Source organism: Salmo trutta, chromosome 14 (assembly GCF_901001165.1).
Source record: "Salmo trutta chromosome 14, fSalTru1.1, whole genome shotgun sequence".
Lineage (NCBI taxonomy): Eukaryota > Metazoa > Chordata > Actinopteri > Salmoniformes > Salmonidae > Salmo > Salmo trutta.
In genome coordinates, this window is record NC_042970.1 from 32,252,186 (window position 1) to 32,266,374 (window position 14,189).

The window sequence follows — 14,189 nt, forward strand, 5'->3', positions numbered from 1 at the left end:
ATCCTAACATTCACCTGGACTCACCTGGTCAGTCTATTTCATAAAGAACAGGTGTTCCTAATGTTTTATACACTCAATGTACAGATGCAGGATCTTAATTTGATTAAGATTTGTTGTTGAGAATTTTCCTGCACAGTACGAAATGCAAACTTGTAGTCTATTCAAGGTTAAAAAAGGCTTCTAAGGTTTCTAATTTCCACTTTAAAATGTCAGACTTGATTTGCCCTAATGAAAAATGTATCATCCCCTACAAAAAAAATCCATTATTTATAATCAAGATAATAATTCACTAGTCCTGTTTCTGCAGGCTCGTTTTCCTGCTGTAGCAAACTGTCTCAAATGAAGATCCTACATCTGTATATTCAAAATGGCACAGTAATGCCAACTTGTTCACTTTTCGTTGGTCCTCACTACTTCTCTGTTGGTTGATCTTCTACACACAGTGATCCCTACAACAACATCACAGCTTTGGACCCAGAGAAACTGAAGATCTTCAGAACTGTGCGAGAGATCACAGGTATGTGTGTGTATGAATGTGTGTGTATGTTGAAGTTTCAAGTGCAAGTGTCAGTTTAGTGGTAGCAGTGTGTTTGTATGGTGTTCTGTGTTTGTAACACACCTTCTCCGGTTGCCAGACATTCTGAGTATCCAGTCATGGCCGGAAACTCTGACAGACCTGTCAGTCTTCTCCAACTTGACAACCATACAAGGAAGAACCCTTTACAGGTGACGATCTGTCTGTCTGTCTCCCTCACTGTCTGACATTATACTTGTGTCTCTGTCCCTCTGCACTAAAGAAATATCTTGTTCACATTCTACAGTATGTGTACACTGAACCCATCACCATTTCCATCTGTGTTTAACTGCATTGTAGACATGCATGCATAGACTGACCTGTTGTGTCTTGTGTGTTTTGTCACCACTTTATCTCTCACTCTCTTTCACCCCTTTTCTCATTCTCTACTCTGTTCTCCTCTCTTTCTTTGTCTCTTCTGTCTCTCTGTCTCTTCTGTCACTCTGTCTCTTCTGTTCTCCTCTCTGTCTCTCTGTCTCTTCTGTCTCTCTCTCTGTCTTGTTTGTCCCATCAGAGGGCGCTCTAAAAGGTACAGTAGTGTTTGTGACAGCTGTTTTACTAATCTTCCTGATATGACATCATACTTACACAATTTCCTCCTTATCACCTGTGACTATGCTACGCAACATTTTACTCAGAATTGGTTGTGTGTTGTGCCTTGAACTGTATGAGAAGTATCTCAGTTGGTGGTGGTGGGTGAGGGACTTGTGTTGAGGTATAAGGTAACCACTATCCTCATGATTGTATTTTGAACTTGATCATACCATATGACCACAGACACTACGTATAAGTGAAGAGTTGGGTACTGGGAGTCACTGGGTGAATAGGTGGTATTGATCAAAGTAATCTCAAAGACAATGACATATGCATTCCCTACATAGCAACATACACATTTTCTGTCTGCATGTAGACAATTAGTATTTGGGAGCAGCAATGCGGGATTCATTTTTTTATCTGTCCTGACTTGATGTTCCCAGCACCAGTATACATTTGTACATATTTTGTCTGAAATATCCTCCATTCCCTCCACCCTGATGGTTCTCCTCTCTCTGCTCCCTCACCTTTGACCCGCTCTCCCTTCCTGTCATCTCACTGCCTCTCTACCTCTCTGCCCTGCTCATCTTCCTCCTCCTGCGTTCTTCCCACCTCCCTCTTGTTCAGGGGCTACTCCCTGCTGGTGATGCGCATCCCGTCCCTGACATCTCTGGGGCTGCGCTCGCTGCGGAGGATCAACGACGGCGGCGTCTACATCACAGGAAACAGGAAGCTGTGCTACCACCACACCGTCAACTGGACACGCCTCTTCAGCAGCAGCTCCCGCCCACAGCGCCGCCAGAAGAACATTGACGTCAAGGAGAATCGTCTCCAGAGCCAGTGTGGTGAGACGGGGGACTGAGGAGAGAGACTGGGGGAAATCTGAAAATCATTGCGTGAATATGGCGGGTAAACTAGTGAAGCACTAATAGTTTTTTGCCTATTTTTCTGTTTGTGTGTGTGTGTGTGTAGTTGAGGAGGGGCACATGTGTGACCCACTGTGTTCGTTGGAGGGGTGTTGGGGTCCTGGTCCGGACCAGTGTCTGTCCTGTAAGGACTACAGCCGAGGAGGTACCTGTGTCCATCAGTGCAGATTTCTAACCGGGTCAGTAGTCAGTCATAACAATGTATCAATATTATCATGTAGATTTGTCAGTATGTCTCAATGTGTGTGTGTGACTATGTGTTCAACCTCTTTTTCAATCTCAATCTCTATGTTTTTGTCCAGGGAGGGGCGTGAGTTTGCAGGTCCAAAGGGCGAGTGTATGCCCTGTCACTCAGAGTGTGAGGTCCAGGAGGGACGGCTCACCTGCACAGGACCGGTATGCACACCTCTGACCATATCTCTCAATGCATCATAAAAAGACATAAGCTCAAAGTGATGAGTTGAAAAGTGTCTCTCAAAATTCTCAGGACTATCTGAAATGTAGCGCTTCACTGCATCCTTGTGGAGGATATTTTGGACCACAGTTACATGGAAATTGTCCTCTCTCTCCCTCTCTGTCTCTCTGTAGGGAGCTAATAAGTGTGTGGTGTGTGCCAGTCTGAGGGACGGTCCCCACTGTGTGTCCTCATGCCCTGAGGGAGTGATGGGGGAGAAGGGTCTCATCTTTAAATACCCCAACCAGCAGAGACGCTGTGAGCCCTGCCACCTCAACTGCACCCAGGGGTGAGAAACGAGTCAGAGAATGGGGGAGGGGTGTGTGTGTGTGTGTGTGTGCGTGCGTGCGTGTTAAATATCTCTCTGTTCTGTTTTTTCAGTTGCTCAGGCCCAGGCATTGGGGACTGTTTGGACTCGTCCAGATTAACCACTAGGTGAGTGGAGCCTCTGTCTTTTCTCCACCTGTGACTGACAACTTGATTTCTCCTCACTGTAATGACAATTAAAGTGTGTTCTGTGTTCTCTAGTCTAGAACACAGCAATCTTCATTATTGTACAGTGCATTCGGAAAGTATTCAGACCCCTTGACTTTTTCCACATTTTGTTACGTTACATTTTGTTACGCCTTGATCTAAAATTGATCAAATAGTTTTTCCCCCTCATCAATCTAAACACTATAACCTATAATGACAAAGCAAAAACTGAAATATCACATTTACATACAGTACCAGTCAAAAGTTTGGACACACCTGCTCATTCAAGGGTTTTTCTTTATTTTAACTATTTTCTACATTTTAGAATAATAGTGAAGACATGTGGAGGCCAGATCATGTGACACAGCACTCAATCACTCTCCTTCTTGGTCAAATAGCCCTTACACAGCCTGGAGGTGTGTTTTGTCATTGTCCTGTTGAAAAACAAATGATAGTCCCACTAAGCGCAAACCGGATGTGTGGTGTATCGCGGCAGAATGCTGTGGTAGCCATGCTGGTTAAGTGTACCTTGAATTCTAAATAAATCACTGACAGTGTCACTTGCAAAGCACCCCCAACCATCACACCTCCTCCTCCATGCTTCACGGTGGGAACCGCACATGCGGAGATCATCCGTTCACCTAATCTGCATCTCACAAAGACACAGCAGTTGGAACCAAATAACTCAAATTTGGACTCATCAGACCAAAGGACAGATTTCCATTGGTCTAATGTCCATTGCTCGTGAATCTTGGCCCAAGCAAGTCTCTTCTTCCTATTGGTGTCCTTTAGTAGTGGTTTCTTTGCAGAAATTCGACCTTGAAGAACTGATTCACGCAGTCTCCTCTGAGCAGTTGATGTTGAGATGTGTCTGTCACTTGAACTTTGTGAAGCATTTATTTGGGCTGCAATTTCTGAGGCTGGTAACTGTAATGAACTTATCCTCTGCAGCGGAGGTAACTCTGGGTCTTCCTTTCCTGTGGCAGGCCTTGTAAGAGCCAGTTTCATCATAGGGCGTGATGGTTTTTGCGACTGCACTTGAAGAAACTTTCAAAGTTCTGGAAATTTTCCGAATTGACTGACCTGCATGTCTTAAAGTAATGATGGACTGTCGTTTGTCTTTGCTTATTTGAGCTGTTCTTGCCATAATATGGACTTGGTCTTTTACAAAAATAAGGCTATCTTCTGTATACCATCCCTACCTTGTCACAGCACAACTGATTGGATCAAACTCATTAAGAAGGAAATAAATTCCACAAATTAACAAGGCATACCTGTTAATTGAAATGCATTCCAGGTGACTACCTCATGAAGCTGGTTAAGAGAATGCCAAGAGTGTGCAAAGCTGTCATCAAGGCAAAGGGTGGTTACTTTGAAGAATCTCAAATCTAAAATATATTTTGATTTGTTTAACACTTTTTTGGTTACTACACAATTCCATGTGTTATTTCCTAGTGTTGATGGCTTCACTATTATTCTACAATGTAAAAAAATAGTAAAAATAAAGAAAAACCTTTAATGAGTAAGTGTGTCCAAACTTCTGACTGGTACTGTAAGTATTCAGACCCTTCACACAGTGCTTTGTTGAAGAATCTTTGGCAGCAATTACATCCTTGAGTCTTCTTGGGTATGACGCTACAAGCTTAGCACAACTGTATTTGGGGAGTTTCTCCCATTCGTCTCTGCAAATCCTCTCAAGCTCTGTCAGGTTGGATGGGGAGCGTTGCTGCACAGCTACTTTAAGGTCTCTCCAGAGATCTTTAATCAAGTTCATGTCCAGGCTCTTGCTGGGCCACTCAAGGACATTCAGAGACTTGTCCCGAACCCACTCCTGCATTATCTTGGCTGTGTGCTTAGTGTTGTTGTCCTGTTGGAAGGTGAACCTTCGCCCCAGTCTGAGATCCTGAGCGCTCTGGAGCAGGTTTTTCTCAACGACCTCTCTCTGTACTTTGCTCTGTTCATCTTTCCCTTGATCCTGATTAGTCTCCCAGTCTCTGCCACTGAAAAACATCCCCACAGCACGGTACTGCCACCACCATTCATCACCGTAGGGATGGTGCCAGGTTTCCTCCAGACGTGACGCGTGGCATTCTTGGTTTCATCAGACCAGAGAATCTTGTTTCTCATGTTCCAAGAGTCCTTTTACTGAGGAGTGGCTTCCGTCTGGCCACTCTACTATAAAGGCCTGATTGGTGGAGTTTTGCAGAGACGGTTGTCCTTCTGGAAGGTTCTCCCATCTAAGCAGTGGAACTCTGGAGCTCTGTCAGAATGACCGTCGGGTTCTTGGTCATCTTCCTGACCAAGGTCCTTCTCCCCTGATTGCTCAGTTTGGCCGTGTGGCCAGCTCTAGGAAGAGTCTTGGTGGTTCCAAACTTCTTCCATTTAAGAATGATGGAGGCCACTGTGTTCTTGGGGACCTTCAATGCTGCCGAAATGTTTGGTACCCTTCCCCATATCTGTGCCTCGACACAATCCTGTCTCGGAGCGCAATTCCTTCGACCTCATATCTTGTTTTTTTTCTCTGACATGCACTGTCAACTGTGGGACCTTATATAGACAGGTGTGTGCCTTTCCAAATCATGTCCAATCAATTGAATTTGCCAAAATTTCATCAAAAACTGTTATCGCTTTGTCATTATGGGGTATTGTGTGTAGATTGATTCGATTTTTTTTAATACTCTCTAGAATAAGTCTTTAACATAGCAAAATGTGGAAAAAGTCAAGGAGTCTAAATACTTTCCGAATGCACTGTATATCAGCTGCTGATTGGCTAATACCTCTTCCTGTGTCTCTTTCCAGCCAACCCATTATAGGCATTGTTCTGGGAGTTTTGGCAGTGGTGATAGTGGGCATCTCTATCTTTGTGATGAGTGTTCTGTACCGCCGAGGTCTTGCCATCCGGCGCAAGAGAGCCATGAGGAGATACCTGGCGAGTGGAGAGGTGGGGAGGGGAGAGAGGGTGTGTGTGAGTGAGTGAGTGAGTGAGGGAGTGAGTGAGTGAGTGAGTGAGTGAAAATAAGGATTTTTCTAAACACTGTGTGTGTTATTGTCTTGATATGTCCTGATATTAACTGTATGCATTTGTGTTTGTCTGTAGAGTTTAGAGCCCTTGGACCCTGGTGAGAAGGGGGCCAAAGTTCATGCCAGGATCCTGAAGGTCAGAGAGCTCCGTAAGATCAAGCTGCTGGGCACCGGGGTGTTTGGCTCCATCCACAAGGTGCTTACACCATCAACCGTCGCCCTCTTAGACCCCCTCTTTTCATCATCACCCTGCACCTTTCTACCATTTACCATATTGTGCTTCTTACCTTACTTGTCTTTGTTTCATTGTGAGGTAACCCCTCTCCCCCTGTCTTTTCCTCCACCTTTCTCAGGGCATTTGGATTCCTGAGGGAGACTCAGTGAAGATCCCCGTGGCCATAAAGACTATTCATGATCGAACGGGGCGGCAGACCTTCCATGAGATCACAGACGTAAGAAAATATATATATACACACTACCGGTCAAAAGTTTGGGGTCACTTAGAAATGTCCTTGTTTTTGAAAGAAAGCACATTTTTTGTCATTAAAATAACATAAAATTGATCAGAAATACAGTGTAGACATTGTTAATGTTGTAAATGACTATTGTAGCTGGAAACGGCAGATTTTGTTATGGAATATCTACATAGGCGTACAGAGGCCCATTATCAGCAAACATCACTCCTGTGTTCCAATGGCACGTTGTGTTAGCTAATCCAAGTTTATCCCTCTAGGCAGAGTTCCTCTGTCCATTGTCTGTGTTCTTTTGCCCATCTTAATCTTTTATTTTTATTGGCCAGTCTGAGATATGGCTTTTTCTTTGCAACTCTGCCTAGAAGGCCAGCATCCCGGAGTCGCCACTTCACTGTTGACATTGAGCCTGGTGTTTTGCGGGTACTATTTAATGAAGCTGCCAGTTGAGGACTTGTGAGGCATCTGTTTCTCAAACTGGACAATCTAATGTACTTGTCCTCTTGCTCAGTTGTGCACCGGGGCCTCCTACTCCTCTTTCTATTCTGGTTAGAGCCAGTTTGCGCTGTTCTGTGAAGGGAGTAGTACACAGCATTGTACGAGATCTTCAGTTTCTTGGCAATTTCTCGCATGGAATAGCCTTCATTCCTCAGAACAAGAATAGACTGACGAGTTTCAGAAGCAAGTTCTTTGTTTCTTGCCATTTTGAGCCTGTAATCCAACCCCAAAAATGCTGATGCGCCAGATTCTCAACTAGTCTAAAGAAGGCCAGTTTTATTGCTTCTTTAATCAGGACAACAGTTTTCAGCTGTGCTAACATAATTGCAAAAGGGTTTTCTAATGATCAATTAGCCTTTTAAAATGATAAACTTGGATTAGCTAACACAACATGCCATTGGAACACAGGAGTGATGTTTGCTGATAATGGGCCTCTGTACGCCTATGTAGATATTCCATTAAAAATCAGCCGTTTCCAGCTACAATAGTCATTTACAACATTAACAATGTCTACACTGTATTTCTGATCAATTTGATATTATTTTAATGGACAAAAATGTGCTTTTCTTTAAAAAAGAAGGACATTTCTAAGTGACCCCAAACTTTTGAACGGCAGTGTATATCTCACATACCCATTCACAAGAACATCTGCCCCTTCAAATCATAACTGACCTGATAACACTTATCTTGACTCTGTTTACTAATGCAGATTTTTCTAATAACCCCTGCAGCACATGTTGGCGATGGGTAGCTTGGACCACCAGTACATAGTCAGGCTCTTAGGCGTCTGTCCTGGTGCCAGTCTCCAGCTGGTCACCCAGCTCAGCACTCAGGGGTCCTTACTGGAGCACATCAGGCACTACAGGGATAGCCTGGACCCACAGAGGCTGCTCAACTGGTGTGTGCAAATTGCCAAGGTGAGATACTGTGTGTGTGTGTGTGTGTGTGTGTGTGTGTGTGTGTGTGTGTGTGTGTGTGTGTGTGTGTGTGTGTGTGTGTGTGTGTGTGTGTGTGTGTGTGTGTGTGTGTGTGTGTGTGTGTGTGTGTGCATGTTATTGTTTATGCAACTGAGGTGTGTGTCCCCTCCCCCGTCAGGGTATGTACTATTTGGAGGAACACAGGATGGTCCACAGAAACCTGGCAGCCAGGAATGTTCTCTTGAAAAGTGACTACATGGTCCAGATCTCTGACTATGGCATCGCAGACCTGCTATACCCTGACGACAAGAAGTACTTCTACAATGAGGTCAAGGTGTGTTGGCTTCTTGGTTAGGTCCCATGGTCCGGAATAACTTATCATGTGTCTCAGCCTACTATTTATCTTCTTCTGGAAAAACCATCCTGTGTACCATCTGCTGTCTTTTCTGTTAGGTGAGATGTTGACTAGATACGTGGCCTGGTTCTTTTCTGTTAGGTGAGATGTTGACTAGATACGTGGCCTGGTTCTTTTCTGTTAGGTGAGATGTTGACTAGATACATGGCCTGGTTCTTTTCTGTTAGGTGAGATGTTGACTAGATACATGGCCTGGTTCTTTTCTGTTAGGTGAGATGTTGACTAGATACATGGCCTGTTTTTCTACGTGTTTTGTATTGTTGCCATGAACACTAACTAATGGGTGTTTTTTCCCAGTGGCCACAGGCTTTGAACTGAGTAGAACTCATGGTGACATAGTTCCCTGTCTTGTCTCTCTCACCACAGACGCCTATCAAATGGATGGCTCTGGAGAGCATCTTGTTCCGCAGATACACACATCAAAGTGATGTCTGGAGCTATGGTGAGTCACTGTGTGTGTGTGTATGTTTCATGTGCTTTTATAGACTTTTATATCAACGGTAAGTTGAAAGTACTTATGTGTATGTTGAGTTACCATGATTTTAGAATGTAAATTATATTACTCCATCTTGCAGGAGTGACAGTGTGGGAGATGATGTCATACGGGGCGGAGCCCTACTCAACGATGCGTCCACAGGAAGTGCCTGACCTGCTGGAGAAGGGCGAGCGTCTCTCCCAGCCACACATCTGCACCATAGATGTTTACATGGTCATGGTCAAGTGTGAGTGCCCACCCTCTCTCCTTCACCCTCAATACCTATCAGATCTGTGTGAAATGTGCTAGAGTACATTGCATTGTAATCATTTGTTTTGCTATGAAAGTATAGTATATAAAGAATGTTCAAACAACTGACACTATCTTCGATGGGACTCACGTGGCATTATCATCATTTACAGGCTGGATGATTGACGAGAATGTCCGTCCCACCTTCAAGGAACTGGCCAATGAGTTTACCAGAATGGCCAGGGACCCGCCTCGGTACCTAGTGATCAAGGTAAGACATAATGCCACACCTGGGAGGTAGCCATATAAATCAATGTTTGCTAAGAATGTGTTTTTTGAAGTCCACTCCCAAATGCCAATCAATACAGTCCTAAGACTGTGCTGTTTGCCTGAGTCACACTCTTGTTCATCCACACGAAATGTCAGCTCATGAGGACAATAATAATGATGTTGTTAGTGATGATGATGATGATGATGATTGAAGTTTATTTTTTTATCTTCCTCTGTTCACCAGGGGGACTGCAGCCCGTCGGACTCTCCCTCAGACGAGTCTCACCACCGAGTTACAGAGCTGGATCACATGGAGGCGGGGCTGGAGGACCAGGATGAGGAGAGGCTAGGGGACGGCATGGCCACACCTCCTCTCTATCTGTCACAGGCCAGGAGTTTTTCTCGACTCTCACGAATGGAAAGCCACAGGGTGAGGGCTCATATAAGGCATCTCTCTTGATGCATACACGATGCATACATTTTAAACTGTATGGGCCAGGAGTTTTTCCGGACCATGTGACCTGACCAGGAAAATCCATGTTATAGCCTATAGTCCTGGTCAGTTCACGTTGTCAATATATAACGTGGGCAGATCGAACCTTTTGTTCACCAAGTTGTTTTTCTAACTCCCATCCCGTCCTGTTCCATTCTTGTATTCCCCTCAGGGTGTTCACAGCAGTCAGGCTGGATACCTGCCCATGACCCCAGGACTGGATAACTCTCAGGTCAGTCACTGGAGATGACAAAGATACATGAAAACCTACTGAAAACATTTACATGCTAACACATGTATTATTGAAAGTCTTCCAGCCTATATCAATCCTATAGGGTTGATCATTCATTTGACATTATACCTCCTGTTCCTCTATATAGATGGTGTGGCCGCCAGCGTCTCGCTCTCGCCTCAACTCCGCCCGCACTGTGTCAGAGAGCTCCGAGGGGCGGGGCACGTTGGTGGAGCTGGAGATGAGCGAGGACTTGGCTGGCAGCCTGCAGAGGAAGCGGCATCGGGAGGACAGTGCCTACATGTCCCAGAGGGACAGCATGTCAGGGGTGCTGTCTGAGACCCCTTCCCCTGACACAGAGGGGGAGGAGGACCAGAACGGATACGTGCTTCCCGGACTGGGTGACAGTCCAGAGAGAGGTGATACCATAGATAGATCACGAAAACAAACATACCACACAATATGCATAGGAACATATATCTTTGTCTTTCTGACTATTGAACATATTGCATTTTTATATTTTCTTTAAGCCATATAAATAAAGTCACATGTTTTTGTTTGTGGATGGTTGCATGGTCATTGTTATGACTCAATGTGTCAGTGTTAATTGCAAGAGTACTCAGATCATTTCAGATCTCTGGATCACCTTACTCATTCCTCTGTCCCTTGTCACTGTTCTCCACAGATACGCTACTGTCTAGCTCACGGGTCACCCTTCCTCACGGGAGGACGTCCAAGGTTCCCTCATACCCGTCAGGACCCTCGGAGGACAATGACAGTGCCTGTGAAGAATATGAGTACATGAACAAACAGGCGTTCATGATGACTCTCTCCCCCAGGCAGCAGCCTGGCCGCTCCAAAGATGGCCAGTGGTTGAAGATGAACAAGAGGCAACGCTCTTCTCTGCCATCCCTGGACACAGAGTATACAGAGTGCACGGGGCACAGGACATCAGCTGGGGAGAACAGGGGAGGCCAAACCAAGAATGAAGAACTCCAGGACTATGAATTCCCTGCCCTCAACTCTGATTCAGACAAAATAGAGGAAAGTGGCTCTGGGGACGTTGAATATGAGTACATGGACATTCGAAGTGTTGGACCAGAGGCCAGTGAAAGACCAGACGATCCCCCAACACGAGTTGTCCCTCATCCTGGAGCTACGCCCAAACAGCGGATGAGAGGCGAGAGAGAGGTGGAGGAAGAGGACGATGAATACGTAGAAGAGGATGACTATCATTACACTAACAGGCAACCCAAGCTGCGGCAGGCTCTGCGAAGCAGGGAGGGGCTGAGGATGCAGAGAGGAGGAGAGGGAGAGGTGGATGAGTACGAGGACATGGATTCACTGGCTGCCCCTGGAGCTGGGGACCCAGTGGAGTATGAGAATTTGCAGGGAGAAGGTGAGGGTGTAGTGCGGGCAATCGGGGGTCAGCGCACAGGGATGGGGGCATTTGTAAAAGTGCGTGCAGGGGTAGGGGTGGGGGAGCCTGGTGGCGGAGATTGCTCATTTGACAATCCAGACTACTGGCAGAGCAGGTTGTTCCTGAAGCCTAACACTGTGAGCACGTAGGGAAGTGGACCTCTTTCAACAAACCTGAAGGGGATAGCTGCCTCTGTAGCTTTTCCATGTCCGTTGAATTCAATGAAGGACCAGGAGAGGGGAGAAACCAATCCAGAGCCATCCAAATATCAAAAATATTTAAGACATATCTCTGTGTGCCATTTTTGTATTTTAAAGAGCGACTGACACTAAAAAGCTACTTCTTGTTTTAAAAATAGCCTAATATGAGTCAGAAACATTCATTCTAGTGTCAAAACAAAGTGTAAATCATAAAGTCAGTCTCGTTCAATACAGAGATTTTACGAGATGATAGGAAAACATTTTATGTCACGGAATAAAGGGTACCGTAATAGTTTTCTTGAGGTTGGGTTTATTTCAATCCTGCCCACCAAGCCATCATCAATTTGGAGGTTGCAATGCCCGTAGTCAATTTGATTTGACATTCGATATAGGGACCATCAGTAAATGGTACATGGGACAATATTTTTTAAATATCAATAGCTCCAAATTTAAATGACTTAAAAACCTAATACAAACTATAAATTGTAGAAATTCATAAACAAATATTGAAAGCATTTAATGAGACAATTAAAAGATGTGCAACATGAAAAATCTACTTTGCCACGGTCACATACCAGCCTGCAGAAGCTAATTGGCAAAAGAAGTTGGCTAGCACTAGCTATCTTAGGCAACTTTAAGACACAAGGCCTGGTTTCAAGATATCTAGAAGGGTGAGTTACTGTAACTGTGTACTGTTTTGGTAGAGTGAATGTACAAACGCTTGCCACATACGAACACACACACACAAGAGACACCCACATTAAACCACCTTACAAGACAACTCTTGTTTGGCTTCAGTCATGGCCGCTGCGTTTCTTAATGACCAAGCCGAAAAAGAAGCCAAATCAGGAAGTTCCGCCATTAATGTGTCTGTTACAGGTTTACATTGATCATGTTTTTTAGCCATAATAACATATAGGCTTTGGGATGTTTTTCTTTGAAATATGATACTGTATTATAAGTGTAAGGCACTGTGAGTGTGTGAAGCACTAATAGAAATGGCCCGATTATAAGCTTTGTATATGTTTTTACTTATAAGAACAAAAAATTATTTTGTACAATGTTATTTTTCTATGGTATTTTCATGTTTTGAAAATGTTAATGTAACCTTTAAGTGATATTATTGAGTATTTTCTATATAATAAAACTCTTTGAAGAATGTATGTGATTGTTTTCATTAATGAGTGGGAATGGGCATAATTCACAATCTGTTTGTTGATAACAGATGTTTAATTCATTTCTGTGGTGTCTTGCTGTTCACTTGTTACACAGTCCCATTCATTGGGGTAAGTAAGAAATGAATAGGCACATTCCATGTTGTCGTTATTCCAGTTGGGCTGAGCATATTACCAGAGCTCAACACCTGAAACAACATCCCAGGAACCACATTTATAGGGACCTTAGTACAACAATTAGTGTCCTTGTCAAGTTATTCTCTGTGCATAACGGTTAAGGAAATCAAAGATGCTGATCTAACGCCGTGTTCACATGCTATTGGAAACTTGGAACCTCCGCATTAAAATGAACTTAAGTTATTTTGCGTAGAGCTTCATACTGGTTGATTCCGAAACTTCCCAGGTGGGAAACTGGATCATTTTCCACAAGTTATCAAGTCGTAACTCAACGATATTCCGCTGGCTGTCTGAAAAGTACTTTAGGGTTAGGGTTTAGGGTAGCAATGTACCAAGGATCATAAACTCTGCCTATTTCTATCAATCAAATGTATTTATAGAGCCCTTTTTACAACAGCAGATGTAACAAAGTGTGTACACAGACCTGCGAGCAACTGTGGCCGCTCATGAGTTCAGAATTGTTTTAACCCCCATCCCAATCAAGTTGCCCATCCCTGATTTAGACCATAAAGCTCTATTTGGTTGTGATGTTTTTGCTTATGTAGCAAGAACATAGGAGGAGATTGGAGAATCAGGGGCTTGAGCAGCTACATGAAGTGGAGCTTGGTCAGAGATAGTCTTTATTCTTTTGGAACTTTTGTAAGTGTAATGTTTACTGTACATACTGTTTATTTCACTTTTTCCTGTTTATTTCACTTTTGTTTATCTATTTCACTTGCTTTGTTAATTTTAACATATGTTTCCCATGACAATAAAGCCCCTTAAATTGAATTGATATTAGAGAAAGGAGGAGATAGGAATCACATTGGTCAATGAGTGGATTAATGTACAACGCCCCACACAGTAGACTGTCGCCCAATCGCGTTCGTGGTTATCATGCTACATCACGCGGTGGCTAAACGAATTGTCACGCAATCCCTACTCAAAGTCAGGGTATGAGTCGAGAAACGTGCCTATTTTCATCGAAAGTACGTAATCTCACGGTTCCAAAGCTATGCAATATTAAAGAAAGAAAGTTATTTATCTCATATCTTTGAAAATATTGGTAATGTTGTACTTCTTGTTGACGAAATTCATGCTAATGTTGTGGTTTTGAGCCAGCGTCAAATTGACTCCCATTCACTCCTTGAAGGAGAGCTCTTCTTGTCCCAGAATCACCCAGAATGCACCGCGCAAACCATTGATGCTTAAACGTGTTTTCCATCTCCAAATAAG

General features: G+C 43.9%; 1 protein-coding gene across 2 annotated transcripts in view; it reads left to right on the forward strand.

Annotated features, from left to right (window-relative positions):
* The window catches only part of LOC115207844 (receptor tyrosine-protein kinase erbB-3), a 35,416-nt gene extending 22,631 nt beyond the window's left edge, over nt 1-12,785 (forward strand). Inside the window, exons 10-29 of one of the 2 annotated variants that reach the window (XM_029775344.1) lie at nt 444-517; nt 636-726; nt 1,089-1,103; nt 1,736-1,953; nt 2,081-2,213; nt 2,337-2,430; nt 2,623-2,777; nt 2,870-2,923; nt 5,762-5,903; nt 6,060-6,179; nt 6,337-6,435; nt 7,683-7,868; nt 8,047-8,202; nt 8,650-8,725; nt 8,859-9,005; nt 9,181-9,278; nt 9,522-9,707; nt 9,943-10,002; nt 10,151-10,421; nt 10,688-12,785. In XM_029775344.1, coding sequence (XP_029631204.1) covers nt 444-517; nt 636-726; nt 1,089-1,103; nt 1,736-1,953; nt 2,081-2,213; nt 2,337-2,430; nt 2,623-2,777; nt 2,870-2,923; nt 5,762-5,903; nt 6,060-6,179; nt 6,337-6,435; nt 7,683-7,868; nt 8,047-8,202; nt 8,650-8,725; nt 8,859-9,005; nt 9,181-9,278; nt 9,522-9,707; nt 9,943-10,002; nt 10,151-10,421; nt 10,688-11,571 — 3,259 coding nt within the window. In that variant the 3' untranslated portion in view covers nt 11,572-12,785. The remainder of the gene's footprint in view (nt 1-443; nt 518-635; nt 727-1,088; nt 1,104-1,735; nt 1,954-2,080; nt 2,214-2,336; nt 2,431-2,622; nt 2,778-2,869; nt 2,924-5,761; nt 5,904-6,059; nt 6,180-6,336; nt 6,436-7,682; nt 7,869-8,046; nt 8,203-8,649; nt 8,726-8,858; nt 9,006-9,180; nt 9,279-9,521; nt 9,708-9,942; nt 10,003-10,150; nt 10,422-10,687) is intronic. The other variant, XM_029775345.1, reaches the window with a different exon arrangement.
* The last annotated feature ends 1,404 nt before the right edge of the window (nt 12,786-14,189 follow it).